Source organism: Hippocampus zosterae, chromosome 6 (assembly GCF_025434085.1).
Source record: "Hippocampus zosterae strain Florida chromosome 6, ASM2543408v3, whole genome shotgun sequence".
In the NCBI taxonomy this organism is placed as follows: Eukaryota; Metazoa; Chordata; class Actinopteri; order Syngnathiformes; family Syngnathidae; genus Hippocampus; species Hippocampus zosterae.
The window spans coordinates 15,442,780-15,459,090 of NC_067456.1; the positions used below are offsets into that span (position 1 = coordinate 15,442,780).

Genomic DNA, 16,311 nt, shown 5'->3' on the forward strand with positions numbered 1-16,311 from the left:
CCAAAAGCATAGTTAACTTCTGACTAAACAAAGGAAGGATCACACAAGCAAGACTGCTAAAGATATTGTTGGATGTGAGCCCACGAGGTTTGTGTGCCTTTTTGTTGAATTAATTGTCCTCATAACTTTCGTCTTTCATTTTGCCATTTGTATATGTTTCATTTTGGTGTTTGTCACCAGTTCGAATGCAACAAACAAAGTTCTTATGGCCTTGTTACAGCTGCAGCGGTTGTGAGGGCTCCTTCTAAATAAAGCTGTACAGTATTATATTGTATTGTATTCTCTTTAGCGTAGCACAATCGCAACTAATATTGTCGCTTCTATTCTATGCGCCTTAGAATGACGTGCACCCTATATATGAAAACCATTTTAAAATAGGCCATTCAGTGAAGGTGCATTTTATAATCCAAAGCACCTTATAATGCAGAAAATACGGTAGTTTGAGCAGTTAGTCCAACTTTTCCTTAAAAAAAGGACATGTGGAAAACTGGACTTTGACCACTCAACGTCAACACATTGGGCCTGATTGTCATTCCCAGCTCAGGTCTAGTGCAAAGCGCGGTCAAACTGCCCATGGGTGGAGCTTTCTTTCTTTTTGCAATTTGCTTGACTTTGTACTGGTAGACTTGGGCGGAATGGGGCGTTTGCATTGTTGTGCTCCATGTGGGATGAAACGCAGCATTCCTCCGGCCAATTGTTGTGGCATCTCTCATTTGCATTAACATCAGAGAGGTGGCAGCGCACACCGGCTTCATATTGAAGAAACAGAAAGAAACTTGCTGGTTCATGCATGACATTGGCACGTAAACTGCAAGACCTCCTCTTGCAGATGATGTAATCAGCAGTGCATGTGACGACTGCCATGCACCCACGATGTGAGCGTCAGTTTGTGACCCACAACAGGCGTACTGTCGGATTTTGAGAAAATTGAATGCCTTATAGTGCGTAAAATACGGTGTGTGAATGTGTGTGTGTGTGTATACATATAAAACACACCTATACATAAATATCATAATATGGATGCATTCATTTGCCGGTATCAGAATAAATATATCTCACCCTCCTACCATACCGGTGCCAGGTGATTCTCGGTAGCCTTCTGTTGTTTTCCAGCAGGCAGAAAACGTCCCAATTTGTCTTGGTTGATATGTTGCTCCACGCAAGGAGCCCTGCTGGTGCTCCAGGACTGATAATGACATGCTGGATGGTGTTCCAGCCTCAGCTGCAAGAAGGATTTAGACAGCAAATGCTATTGTGTTTTTGCCTTTGGCTTTTGGAGTCAGGCATGATATATCTTGGTTGTGAGTACAGTTGTCTGCTCCCAAGCAGTCAGCAGGAAAAGTTTGATGGTCATTTGAAGTGTTTTCCTTGTCTGATGATACGACAGACTCTTTTTTTCGGATGTGACTGATTTTCCACCGTTCAATTTTGCTGAGCCATACAATTACGTGTGTCGCAGATGTTTGTTATGTTTAGTTAATCTGTATTCATTCTGAAACACATAATTCCACTAAGTTCCATTTGGCTGCATTCCCTCATTGTAGTGATCCATTCGGTCGGCAATTGAAGGAATCTCTTTTTCCTTGGAGTAACATCTCTCATTGAAGCTATTGTCAAAGAATGCATTTTAAAATACAGTTGCCTTAAAAAAAAGACAGTTCATCAATCTTTGAGAACCAAGTTGAAAGTAATTGTTCAAAGTCTAATACGTTGTATTTAAAAAAATTAAGTATCCTTTGATGTCGGCCTACACACAGGAAGAGAGAAACAAACTGCAGCAACCTAAAAATTACACAGAATATAGAAATCCAATTACTGTACTTATAAATGTAATTTACAGGCTCTCAAAACTAAAGAGCGTGCTGCAGATATCCTAGAGTTGTTTCGATGGATTCAGCAAGGTTAAATGTACAAAATGTATTCCTGTATAAAATATACAGGAATACATAATGTAGTGAAGACTAGTGATGACTATGTAATAGGTGGCATGGTCGGTCAGTGGTAGGGCATTTGTCTCACCGGTCTGCAGATGGGGGTTCAAATCAGGCCTGTGGCTTTCTTATAAGATAAGATATCCTTTATTTGTCCCACACGATTATATTGAGTTTAATAAACATTCATATTAGGTATGTGATATCAGTAAATTGTTCTTAAGTATGAATGTGAGTGGGAATGGTTTTTCTACGAATAATGATGGTTTCTTTATGTGAGCCCTGTGATTGGCAGGCGACCAGTTCAGGGTGTACCCCACCTTTTGCCAAAAGTCAGCTGCGATAGGCTTCAGCACACCAACGATCCTGAGGATAAGCGGTATAGAAAATACAGTAAATGGATGGATATAATTGATCGTGGAGTTGAGGGTCAGTTTCAAGAAAATGTGCCTTGAAGCTGTGTTTGATAAAATTGTGTTGGTGATTTCCAGTGACTCTGCCATCCTTCTTTCTGTGGAAATTGAAGTAAAGCTGCAGTGCACTTATTTTAAAAATGGCTCTGAAAAAAAAAAACAGCTCGTGAATCATTTGGAAATTGCAAACACAGACCACAGGGAGAACTGCCATGCATTAGTGAGACCTTGTTGTACTCGCATCATTCATTTCATTAAAAGCCAACTTAAAATGGAGGCCTCAGGGGAGATCCTGCTGACTTTTATTCCAGGGAAGCCTTGACTTAACTGAGCAAGTGTTCAGTTTGCATATTGCAAAATTGGAATCATTATTCTCCAGAGCTACATTTTAAAGCAGAACCCGAGGGGGTAAATACTTTATAAATACTTGGCTTTGTTCTTCCCTGAAGATGTCAAAGCCACTGGTTCTGGTCACAGCAAGTCGCAGTGGTGTTTTAAATTGCAGACGCCTACCCACCCCCTCCCCCTCCCGCCCGTTGCGGCCAAGATTTAAATCCTCCCAGACTGAACAGTGGTGCTCCTTGCCCTTCACAATTTGGTGCCCGAGTATCGCAGCCGCTGTCCCAACACTGCACATTCTTCTCATGGCTACTTCATTTGCGCTTGGAAGCCTCCAGTGAGCCACACGAAGGCAACACATCACATCACGTACATACCAAGAGACACAATTTGGGCGGGGTTTTAAATGGAGATAAAATAAAATAAAATCATTGTGTGAGTGAGTGTAACAAGAGCTAAAGCAAGGAGATTTATTATGGTGTCATTTTATTTTACTGAAATGTCGTTTTATCAAATTATGGCTTGTTTATCAATTCATTCAACTTTTCGGTTCATAATGCGCTTAATTTCAGGAACACCGAAGGAGATAAGTGAGAGCCAACAAGCTGCCCGAACGACTTAAACGAGTGCAAAAGAGGCCAAAGAACTTGGTTTCAAGTGTGTTTGTGTGTATTGCCAATTATACTCAAACTGAAGGCGGCTGAAGTATCTCAGGTCTCCCCTCATCCAAACTATAATATTGTGAGTGTTGCTGAATCTCGAATCTGAGCAACACTGCAGCCACGGTTAACATAATGAGAACATTTCTCGGCTTGATGGAAAATAATAACCCACTCAGAAACAACAACAAAAAAAAGTGACACCACTGGGATGGTAATAACGTTCACTAAGAAAATTTTCAGACGGCTGCGTTTGCGACATTTTGAAAGATGATTATTGCGTGTAATTATTTAAAAAAAATACATGTCCACCCTTGCTCGTAATTATACCTCTTTTCTTTTTATGGGAAAGCTTGTGAACACACCCCAGTTTGTCCATCAGTATGCTCTCCTGGCAGCTATGGGCAGAGGTTAACAAGACCTTAATTGGTATTTTCTTCAAAGCTCACAAAACTCAGGGGCAGCATAAGAAATGTCACATTACCATGTTGTCCAGCCACTTAAAAGCCCTTCAATGCTCGCGCTGTCCTGTGAGAACTAATTTTTAAGGACAGGGGTGCTTTAATGGCCACTGTTTTCCTTCTATGGTCAGCAATAAAGGACTAAAGCTCTTGCCTTATTGCATCACATAAAATACGCTTAAGACAAGCATTAAAGTGTAATTTGGTCCCCGTTCTCAACCCCTCTGCTTACAAAACAGCAACAGTGATCCACACAAATGAGATGTTTGAGGACGCCGCACTCGATAAAAGCTGGAACACACTCTTGACATTGCTGTATATTCCTTAAATGTTATGAAAATACAATACACAGAGATACAATACAATGCCTCATATGTGATTGTACACTTGGCCTTGTTTGGGGGTTGATGAGGAGCAAAAATATTGTGCTGAGCTCTTCCAAACAACATGCACGCATTAGGTTTGATTTTCCTAAAACACTAACAACTTGATGAGAGAAATTGAGAGAAAATGTTACACAATGCTGCAAAACTGTTTAATGTGCATCAACACGGAACATCTATGGTTTCTTTTAAATTCTACGTGCCATCTGAATTTCACAGCTTTATCGGCAGCAGATCATGACTTGGGAAAGTTACTACTCCTGTCATGAGATAACAAAAAAACTGAGGAACCAAAGGAAAAAAATATGTATACCACCGAGTCCTCATTCAATGACGTATTTGTCATGTGCCACTTTACATTTGCGGCAAAATGACAAGCTTTGATGTCGTTGAGCCTTTGGCAGGTTGTATATGATTCTCAATCAAAATGTCTACGTTCACTTGAAATCCAGACCCACTTTCCCCTGAAAGGCAAAAGGGTGAGTTGTGATGAGTTGCATCTGTTTATTATGCCACCTCTTTTAAAGCACTGTCATTTAACCGCTCCATGTAATTGCGTAACTCCTTGGAGTCGACGAGGGCAACGTCCTGACATACCCACTTAATGTCCTGGTTGTGGCATCGGGTCAGCGTGCTAACAGTCGGGTAGCTACTGTCCGAGGGCATGGTGGTGAATGTGGTGAACTGTACTCGCTTCCTTTTAGTTGTCGGGGATTCTCCCTTGCCTTCTCTGGCCAGGCAGCCTGTGTCGGCTGCCCGGTGTACTTGACTCTGAATGTTCTTCTGCGCCGAGCCCCCGTTCAACAAGTGGCTGCCTTCCTCCAGCCCGCTGCTCGAGTCTATCATGGAAGTCTGCTCCTCCTGCTGGGGCGACAAGCTGATTTCGCTCTCCAGCAGCTCCACCTCGTTTCCCAGCCACACCCAGTCGTGGGCGTGGTTCGTGTTTTCTTGGCCCTCGATGGACAGCTCTTTGTGGCGGTATTTTAACGTGTAGGAGATGCAGTTTATAAGAAACACGAGGATAGCGAGGCAGAAGACTCCCAGGAGGGCGTACATGCCAATTTCCAGATCTGTGAGACCACGAGCAGTCCGTATGAGCTCATCTTCCATGTTGCGCTCACGGGGCAGGTCCACTTGAGCAGGGAAGTCAGAAAAGTCTATCGGCATCCTCTCACTCCCATCACCTGAGAGTTTATCCCCATCCGGTCTGCGCATGATTGCACTTCCAGTAGTGGTGGCCCTGCCTTGCTCCATGTCAGATATTGAGCTGCCGTAATAGTAGTGGGCGTCAAGCCCAATTCTGTCTGGTGAGGCCGTCCTTCCTCTGTTCTCCATCTCCTCGCCATCGGTGCCGTAATCGTTGCTGCCTCCCCTGGAGCTGTCACTATAACCAAACTTCACCTTGACGTTACAGTTGCCCGTCGCCAGGACACTACGCCGTTTGAATTTCTGGCAAATCTCGCAAACAGTCATTTCCACCTTGACCAGCAGCCCTTGGCCCTCGGCCTCCGTCACAATGACAGGCCATTTCCACGAAGGGTTCTGCTGCACCGTCACCACGTCCTCATCCAGGGATGTGGCTGTCAGGCTGAAAAAGTCTGAGTTGTACAGGTCTAAAGGAGCCACAGAACCGTCGCTGAACTGCAACCAGGCACTTATCAAGGCCTCCTGTGAAAACACCAACACACAACTGTAAAGAGAAAGCATTTAGCACTACATAATGCATGTGGTACCTAAATACAATTACCAGCTTCATTTCACAAACCTGGGACTTCCTTCTCAATGTGTGAATAACTTGTTGAGTATTATTTTGCCCGTACACAAACATGAGATTCTGAGGTTTAGGCGAGGGCATTTAGATACCAAGCGGCTTACAATGTGTCAACCTGTTTTTGATTGATTTTACACCCACCATGTTACTTACATTTACCCCCTAACATACATCATTGAGTGTGTTGACTTTGATTCACATTTTCTTGCCACTTAGTTCCACCCAACTGCATTGTTTTTGCTATTATACTGCTGTGTGGAAACAATAGAATCCCCCTTGCCCCCGCAATATTAATTCATCTCACACCTTCTCATCCGTTTCATTTAGACTTCAAACCACAGGACTTGGTGATGAAGAAAATATATATGGTCTTTTAATGTTCTCTGAAGTGGAAGTACAGAGTGGCGGGAAACGTGAAGAAGTAGTTCAGAGACGAGGTTTGATGGGGAGATCAAAGAGCCCACAATGAATGGTAGCTTGGGGAAATGAGAAAGGGAAGCAAAATATGATTTGAGGGCCAAGTTGGGCTGTAAGTCATATTTGGGTACAGAGACTGTGCTGTTGCAATTGCATGCACTCAGATGAAGCTCCCACTTCTATCATCTGCCCAAGGATACGCATTTGGTCACACTGTCACTTTCAGGTCTTGACTCAAGCGGGTCTGTGATATCTGGAGCAAATAAATAGACAGCAAGTGCACATTTGCAACGGTCCTTGTTTGTTTGAAATTTAGACACATGAAATGGAATTGTCTGCTTGCCTCATAAAGCAAGCATGTCCAGGTCTGGGCCTGGAGGGCCACTTTTTTCCAGCTCTCCTGGCCGCAACACACCTGATTCAGATGATCAGCTCAACAGCCAGCTCTGACGCAGCATTAGAACAATCCTGATGATTTGATTCAGGTGCGTCGCTCCTTGGAGAGCTGGAAAACAGGCCGGATAGCGGCCCTTGAGGGCCGACTTTGGACACCCCTGTTATAAAGGATTTGCATTTAAAGACATCCTAACGAGGACGTCTGTCAAAAACAGTCTTTGAAAAGATAATGTTGCATAGTTTTAATTGACGCAGACAGGGAAACTTTACTTTTAACCATTTGTATTATTGTGATTCAATTAAACACACACAGTATAGATATCATTCATTAAAAAAAAAGACACTTGCAAAATCCATTCATCCATCCATTTTCGAATCCACTTCTCACAAGGGTAGCAGAGGGTGCTGGAGCCTAACCCAATCGCAGGGCACACAGACACTCACACCTAGGGACAATTTGGGGCGTTCAATCAACCTTCCATGCATGTTTTTGGAATGTGGGAGGAAACCGGAGTACATGGGGATAACTCACGCAGGTACTAGGAGAACATGCAAACTCCACAGATGAAGGCCGAAGCTGGAATACAATCCTGTGCACGTGTGTGGGTGACGTGCTAACCAGTCGCCCACCGTGCTGCCCAATTCACAACATCTTCATGTTTATTCAATTATTTAGCGACCCCTCAAATTGAATGTGTTCCACAGACAAATCCCATCAAGAGAGACTCCTTTCAGCATTGACTCCAAAAGACCCCTTCATTCATTTTCATGCTATTTTCAAAAAAGAATTCAGGTGCACACTGTGTGCTCGGTGCACAATTCACATCCGCTTAACAAGGCTATGATGAAGTACCACTTGTCTGTTCGTATTTTTTCACACCCAGTGATTGTATTACTTCACTGGTGAAGAGTAAAATGTGCACTACTTTGTAATGAGAACTTTGTGTATCACAAGTCTTACACACAATCTTTCTCTGTGAATGCCACCACTGTTCTTACTTGCAGCCTGATCACGCCCTGCCTTGCCGTCGTTCTCATAATCATTATAATCACTGTAATTCCCTGCTTATCAAAACTAAGTGTTTCAATAATTACTGCTTTCTGTTAAACTTGAACCACAGATTGTTCGCAGAGTAAAAAAAGTTTTTAACTGCCCAGGGAAGGATAATCTTTAAAATCAGTATTTTTTTGCACAATCATCATTCACACTTGATTATAGGGTGATTGGTTCAGTGTGCACCAAAGGTGTATTTTGGGGATGCTGTAATAATTAATTGAGTGTGTCCTCCTACCTTGCACGCATGATAAATACCGCTGAGACAATGGACCAAAGCAGTTTGTCTCAGCGGCTTAATTTACGAGTTCAGACTCCGCTCGCATTTTGGGCAAAATGATGATGTTGCCAGTTGTGACATCGGTGGCTGGGATGACACACAGATCCTCCCTCACTCAGTTAAGATCATCTCTCACCGTTGGCTCCTTAAGAATACTCGGAACGCCGTTGGTTTTTAATGTCACCTGCATGCCGTGTCCCATCTCTAAATGTAAAAGACTCCTTGTTCCGAAAATATTCACTGCACACATGCGCTTGCCTCCCAGTCCTTATGCATACGGCGGGCTTGACAAGCAGCATGTAACACTACTCTTACTTGTTGTGGATTTTTGGTGATTGTCTTGCAGTGTTCTCACCTGTTTGGGGCTCTGCAGAACCTCTTGTGCGGTCGTGGTAGCGAGGATGGCTCTGTTGCTTCCTGGACTGAGCTCCAGACTCATGGAGAGTCCTGTGACTAACTGGACCCCCAACTCTGCGATGGTCACTTTGTCGTCTAACACCGTGATGGTCCTCTCTGCCAAGATTGAGTCTGACAGAGGAGACAGTACCTACCACAAGACAGAAACGTAGTACAGCCAGTGCAAAAAATATTGTTTTCCTTTGCCTTTACTGTATAGAAATATAACATAAAAGTGTCTCGGTAAAATAGTCTCAGTCTATTCTACAGCCTCTTCACGCAATCTTTTTAATTTCCTGTTGCAGACATTGTGTCTTTCTCTGGAGAAATCATAAGGAAGAACAAGTACAGCTACACAGGGGAAAAAAAGGATTACCTGTAAAAACTTCCACAAATGAAAATCCAAACAGAAATAAGACACTGTTTGATTGGCAGGCGATCCCTTGCAATGGAAGGTAACGGCATCACGTCAATGACCACTTAGCTGTGAAAATGTCTCCGCCTTGAAAACTGCAGATTAAGTTGAGTTATAGGTGATTTAAGAAAATATCTCTCCAAGTGTTTCATCTCACATAAAAGGCTCACAAGCCTCCGTGCAAAATCCGAAATGATGCCCCCAAACTACTTTTCATTTCATCCGTTTTCTCAAGCTGTGTGGATCAGACAACAACTCGCTTGGCTGCCGTCCAACCTCCAAACCTCCTGCAGGTCGGAATCAATTTCTTTGATTCATAATCCAGAAAAGAGACACACTTTCTCCCCAAAACACAAGCAGACAGTCACACTTTTGTTTATGATGAATGTTGTGTAATTAAAGTGTAACCTTTATTTCTTCCATGCATATTCACATGAAAGAATGCTCTTCTGTCAGTCGCAGGTGTGTGACACAAGCAATCCCTTGTGTCAACTCGTCATGCTCATTGCTGTATGTGTTTGGCGTGTCAAAAGTAGAACAGAGACAAGTTCACAAATGAGGAAACAGATTCCGCTCTTGTATATTTGATTTGGAGATGTGACACAGTTGCCATCAATTTGCAAGCGCCAAATAGGAGATCAGCAAGTACTGACCAAAACAACTGCTAATAGATTGATGATTTCATGTAGTACAGAGCAGCTCACTGAAAGTGGGAACTCGTAAACAAACAAAAATCTTTTTGGGAAGTGGGTGGGGGGTCATATTTGTCAGTTCAACCTGAAAGGAATAGCAAAATGAGCAAAATGATATGTGGAAAAAAAAGAACTCTCTCTGACAGCACCTGAGGGAAAAAAAAAACACTAGCAGAAAGCATGACTGACGAGTTAGGTGCCAGTTATTTACATTGCACTGCAATCGTTGGCACAATCAATGCGGGCACCCTCCTTCGGCCTTACACTGACCTCTTATCTTTGGCATTACAAGCTTTGCTAAGAGCCTGAAACGATGATGGACAACCCACCTTTCGAAAAACAAAGGCCTTTCCTCGTTTGGAAAGAACTGGATATGAGAATGGCAAACAGAAGCAATTCAATTCAATTGTATTTATAGAGCACTTTCGAACAGCCATCGCTGCATACAAAGTGCTGTACATGGAGCAATTTAACATATACTAATATATATATATATATATATATATATATATATATATATATAATTTAACTATCCATTTTGTGTTCATATTGCATTTAATTGAAAGATGTTTGTTGTTTTTTTCTCTTTCTTCTTTCTACATACATTCTTGCTGCTGGAGGCTGTAAATTTCCCCAGTGTGGGACGAATAAAGGATATCTTATCTTATCTTATATACAATAAACAGTAAAACTAATCGTTAACAAAGACGGTAGAAAGTACCGAACAGTAAAACCAAGAGCAAATCTAAGTTTGTCTTTTTTTGTTTTTGTATTTTTTTAGGCGCAACTTTGTAATGTTGAGAGTGCATTTTTTTCCAGGTTTATCCCAGCGACCAGATTTTTATTTATTTATTTATTTTTAATTCTCAAAAAACAGAAAAAGACCATAATCGAGTTGTGCGTGCATTTTTAGTACATGGTCGCTAAAACCCTGAATACTGTTTTAAAAATAGCATTGACTGCATTTAAACGTCACATACAGCATAACTAGTTTGGTCTATCTGGGGCAGGGGTGTCCAAAGTCGGTCCTCGCGGGCCGCTGTCCTGCCTGTTTTCCAGCTCTCTTAGGAGCAACACACCTGATTCAAATCATCAGGATTGTTCTAATGCTGCTTCAGAGCTGGCTGATGAGCTGATCATCTGAATCAGGTGTGTAGCAGCCGAGAGAGATGGAAAATAGGCAGGACAGTCGCCCTTCAGGCCCGGAGCTGGACATGTCTGCTCTGAGGTATTGTCTGCTACCAACTGAAAATAAAAGTGCGGTAAAAAACTAGCCTCAGGACACACTCACATTAGGCCTGTGAGCAAAGAAGCAATTATTAACTAGCAGGAGGAGAGAATGCCTGGAAATGTTCAGTATCTTGTTTGAGCGCTGTACAGGAGAGTACTCAAAACAACACAGATTTTAGCCATCGAGTGACCCTAACCTCGGCAAGGATTGCCACTAAGTGCTATAATAAAGCAGAATCACTTGTATGAAACTGTCCTGGTATTGGGTGCCCCACCATTTTGAAAACAAATATAGCACTGTAATGAGTTTCTTGTGTTTGGATATTAGAATGTACAATAGTCATGTTATTTACTTGTTCCGAAGACATGACCTACCTGAATTGTGGTCATTCCCACATCGCGTCCCATAAGTATCCGTCTGTCCAGCAGCTGTGCGATCTGAGGGTTGTCCACCTTCAGGAATTCCCACACTAACTCTGTAATGTCCGCCTGCCAATCGGTGCCCAGCATGTAGCTGGTCTGGCTTCGGGGATCGGCGGATTCAGCAACAAATTGAGTCAGGACTCTGACCATGGCATGCTGGTACTGCAGGGTGCAGCCTCGTCCTCGTCTGTCTTCATCATCGTCATCCTCGCTGTCCCGTGTGGACCTGGCAATTGCAAAGCAGGACTCAGAATCCTTAATTCGGGTGGCAGGCTTAGCAAGACGATACTTGGACAAGGCGTTCCCCTGAGATGGGTGCTAACTTCGAAATGTTCAGGTGATTAAATTTACTCTCTATGACAGATATGGTGACATTCAAGAACTGTGTTTGATACGACGGCAGGGGCTGAGGGAGATATATCTGCTTTGTTGCATGGCTTTTTTGGCACATTTCAATGACAACTGACAAACGTTCACACACAGAGTAGGCAAACTTACAGCGGGATGATGAAGATCAGGAAATGTTTTCAAAACTGTGGGAGGATCAACGCAATGCGTGCTGAGCATTGTTCTTCCTCACCATCGCTCCTTCGCCTCCTCTTAATTTCACTGATGTTCAACTTTTGATTTTCTGGCTTTTATTTTTTTCATCAATTAAAAAAATGATCTGGGAGGATAACAGCTGTAACAGACCTTCAGTCTCGGTTTGTGGAATCACAAAACTGCTTTGCCATTCATTTACGAAGCCAGATATTTGTTCAGTTATGTTAATTATCTATTTACACATGTGCATCATATACTGTAGAAACTAACATTCTAATAAGGTGAAGACCCTGTGTGTGTTAGCTGCTCTGAGTCAAAGCAGCAACCTTTGTCAGATTTGGAGTCGAAGACCTAATAGCTACTTTACTGGACACATTTTCCATGCACATGAATGACAGACAGCCACCGTGGATAATAGAAAGTGGGAATAATTTCACATCCATTAAGGTTCAAGAGCAGCAAGTGATCCAGTAGAGAGGCAGGTCAACTCACACTATGACTATAACGTAACATTTTTGCATAGTAGAGAGATCAAATGCTTTTGAATTTACCGAACGCCCAGACCTGAGCCAATTTGACCTCATGGTTGAAACCGATGCTCCCAAAGGCACCTGGAGTTGAAGAGCGAGGCCAAATTCTGATTACCTTTTCAAGCTAAACAAGACATTTCAATGCTATAAAATTTAGTCAACTCTGTCATATCAATGAAACATCAATGGAACAAGAAGCAAAGGAGAAACGCATGGTCTTCTGATCTGGAGCCGGGACGTGTCAGTGCAGTAAATTGGTTTGTCAAGCAGCTGTTGCCTCTTTGCAAAACACTTTTGAGTTGTCTCAGGGTTACAATTTCTAACACTGAATTAGAGATGCTTGTTGCTTTAGCTTAAAATAGCAGATCTGTTGTCTCTAAGCAGGCCTTGTATGACACGTTTATTGCATATTCATGAACGCTAAATCTCCCACTTGTGACTTTTATGTATATTTCCTCACAAAAAAAGGAATACGGTTCCTATATTCAAGGCAGGGCTATAATTTGTTTTTCTCCTTTCATTATATCGTGCTGTTTTTTCAACTGAAAGGGGCTTTTTTTTAAAAACTGATTTACATAGGCTACCTCCATTTAACTTTGTACAATTTGAAACAGACAGACAACATTATTATGAGACAAGAAAGGGGCAAACAAGTTGCCATTTTAAACTTAAACTAAAGAGAGATACTACTCTGCGTGATAGCCAACCTGGTTCAGAGAGCAGTCTTACCCATTTTCTACGCTGAAACTCAATTTTATTTCAGCAATATCTGGATCAAAATACGTTTTTAAGTGGAGCAGTAGTCTACTTTCAAAATGGACCTGGATCCAGATGATCTTAATTCATGCGACCACTTGACAAATTGAAATTGGGTAAATTCCTCCATCCATCCCTCCATCCATCATCTGATCCGCCTATCGCTACAAGTGTCGCAGGCATACCGGAGTTTATTCTAGCTGTGTTCGGGCAGTAGGCGGGGCACATCCTGAACAGGTTGCCAGCCAATCAGTAAATTCAACGTTTTTTTTTTTTTAATCAGTACAGTTTTAATTTCATAGTTGTTGTTGTTGACAAAATACATCTTTATTTGGTGATTGTTATTCAGTTGGGACTCATTTTGTTTGAATTGAAATGAAAAAGATGTGATCAGATGAGAAAATAAGACCTAAAATACGAAAAACAAGTACCGTACATTTTATTTTAATGGTATGAAGCAAGGAAAAAACTCAATACAACCATTTTTAAGAAGTGGTATGCCCGAGTGCTGCTCCGACACAAGTTTGTCGTCTGCAAGGGCTTATCTTGTCTCCATTTTGACAAGGATTAGGGAGGGAAGGGGTGAGGCAAAACACGCAGTGCCAGTCAGAAACTGAGAGTGGTGAGCTTTTGCAACAATCCGACTAACGTGCCTGACGTCGCTGATTTTCCCTCAGTGCACTTTGCCAGCCTGGTTGATAGAAGAACTTCCTCGAATTAGTACAGACGCTCCTTGGCTCACTAAGCGTGTGAAAAGTGGCCTTTCTCTCCAAAAGACAGAGTGCTACTTTAAAAGGTCATGTCTGTTACCCCCTGATAAACAAAACAGGCAAGGGACAAAAAAAACATGCAGTTATGTTGGCATCAACAATTACAACACACCCAAGCTGTCCCAATTGATAAAGTCATTCAGCACACTTATGGGAATCCTTTACTTTCATCCTTCGCTCCATTTTCTATACCACTTGTCCTCATTATTGTCATGGGTAAGCTGAAGCCTATCCCTGCTGACTTTGGGCGAGTGGCAGGGAACACCCTGGACTAGTCGCCAGTCAATCGCAAGGTTTTCTCCCGTCTTTTGTGACTAGAAGGGGGGCACAAGTAATTCACACACCGATGTGCAGGAGGACTCCCAAGTTCACCGTTTTCCAAATGTAATTAGGGCAAGGTAGACTTAATAGTTTTTCCATCACTTGATGCAATTCGTCAAGAGTTAAGAGTGGAGGTGTTGGCAGATGCTGCTGGTGATGAGCCCCAATTGGAGAAATCTGACGTCAATTCAGCTCATGACTGAGAGGTGCGATGACAGGCCACCTTAAACTGGCTGTCTGGCAAGCTGAATTGCACTGGTCAGCCATTTTCGGATCTGCCTGGAGGTGTCAGTGGGAAGGGACAATGCTCATCAGTCATCCACACCTGCCATAATTCAAACGGCGGTAGAAATGTCAGCGGTAATAAAAGCAATCATTGCTGTCTGACAATAGGCTAGTTTTTCCAAGCCTTCTGTGACCTAATGGGATGTGAACCACCAGTCTGTGGCTGTAAGCCATTTGGCAGCCCCCAATGGTTAAACAATGGGGAATATACATCAGCAAACCCCTACAACCAACCCCTATCCCCTTCGGCATCCGCATCTCCCACCACAACCCCAAAATAAACGACTCAACACACACGCAAAAAAAAAGAGCCAAGTGCAGCCAAGAGACAAGCTAGGAAATGAAGATAATGCATTGTTGGAAATAAATTGTTGCAATTCATTTAAGTTGTAAATGTACGTTGAGAAAGCTCCTGAAACGCCAGTTGGTCCTGATGCTGCGTCATCACGAATGACAGTGCTCAGTGCTATAACTACCTTGAAGGTAGAAAAGCACTGTACGAGTGAAAGCCCAAGTTTCGGTCATATTTATGGTGAAAAAAAAAAAGAAATGGTAAATGGTATGGTAATTCGGTTGAAATAAAGTTTAATTGTGTTTGAAATGCAACTTAAAAACAATTAAGTGCAATAAAATCCTTCAATCATAAATTCAGTTGTTAAACTTTTTAAGGTAAAAACAGGCGGTTTGGTGTTAGCATTAGAGGAAATTAAAAAAACATTGTATTATCACTGTATAATAGTTGTTTTGACTGAGCTAAATTATCTGACTTGACGTTTGACTTGCTTGACCCATATGCGACAACTTGACTCAATTTGCTTGAAATTTGGTGGTGACTCGAGATGATTTTTCTTTTCCACAGTAATTTGAGACTTGCTTGTGACTTGCACATATGTGACTTACTTCCACCTCTGTTGAGGTGATGTGATGTGCGAAATCCCATGTAGCCCAGTCAATATGATATAAGACACACCACATCAAGTTCATTTCAGGGGCAGGCCAAACAAGTGTCAGTTAATAAGAGCATCATGCAGCACTTTACCTGGGACTGCTGGCCATGATGGGCACCCGCCACCCTTTGATCTGGCTCAGCTCTGTGTCAGACACTTCAATTTGGAGGGGAAGCCGAGGGATCCACACGTTGAGCTCCAGCTGAGCACTCAGGTAGGCGTAGGTAAAGATCACCGCCATCTTCACTTTGCCCTTCATCTCTTTGCCATTTACAAAAACATAGTCACATCTCTCCGACACCTACAGAGGAAGAGGAGTAGAGTAGAAGAAGAGTGAAGTTCAGCTTTTGCACTAACAGTGAAGGAAACTCTTAACAGTGTGGTCATTACACCCTCCAAGTTGACTTAGTAAGCCTTTAAACTCCTGAGCAGTGAGCACTCATGAGCGTACCTACTTTGAACAAGATGAAAGGTCCTCTATATGCTCTACTCTTAGTTGAAAAAAAAGGGAGGCCAGCAAGGACATCTTTGAACCTCAAGGGGAAAAAAAACTCTTCTTTTAAAGTTCTGCTTACGGCTAAAAGAGGTACCAACAGATGGGAACTGGTAAAAGGAGAACAGTTGTCTCTTGATAAAATGAACAAACTCAAAGCCATCTGTTTCATAAATTGCTTTACAAAAGAATGACTAGTACAGTTATTTGCTATAGAATGATACTACTCTTTACTGCCTTGGCATATTGTGTTTTAACTGTATCTTGGCATCTTTTTCACTTGCACCAAAGTTTAAAGGATGCCCACAATGTTCCCCCCTTTTTAAAAGCTTTATGATAAAGCCTTGGAAGCACTACAAACAAATAACACGAAAAGCCTTATGGGCTATCCAAAAATTTTTTTAAA

At 42.3% G+C, this 16,311-nt stretch overlaps 1 protein-coding gene across 1 annotated transcript in view; it reads right to left on the reverse strand.

Annotated features, from left to right (window-relative positions):
* Positions 1-4,316: 4,316 nt before the first annotated feature.
* Positions 4,317-16,311, reverse strand: part of si:dkeyp-14d3.1 (transmembrane protein 132C) — a 123,264-nt gene continuing 111,269 nt past the window's right edge. Inside the window, exons 6-9 of the mRNA XM_052068003.1 lie at positions 15,505-15,713; positions 11,213-11,486; positions 8,460-8,651; positions 4,317-5,854 (exon numbers count right to left, since the gene is read on the reverse strand). Coding sequence (XP_051923963.1) covers positions 4,694-5,854; positions 8,460-8,651; positions 11,213-11,486; positions 15,505-15,713 — 1,836 coding nt within the window. The 3' untranslated portion in view covers positions 4,317-4,693. The remainder of the gene's footprint in view (positions 5,855-8,459; positions 8,652-11,212; positions 11,487-15,504; positions 15,714-16,311) is intronic.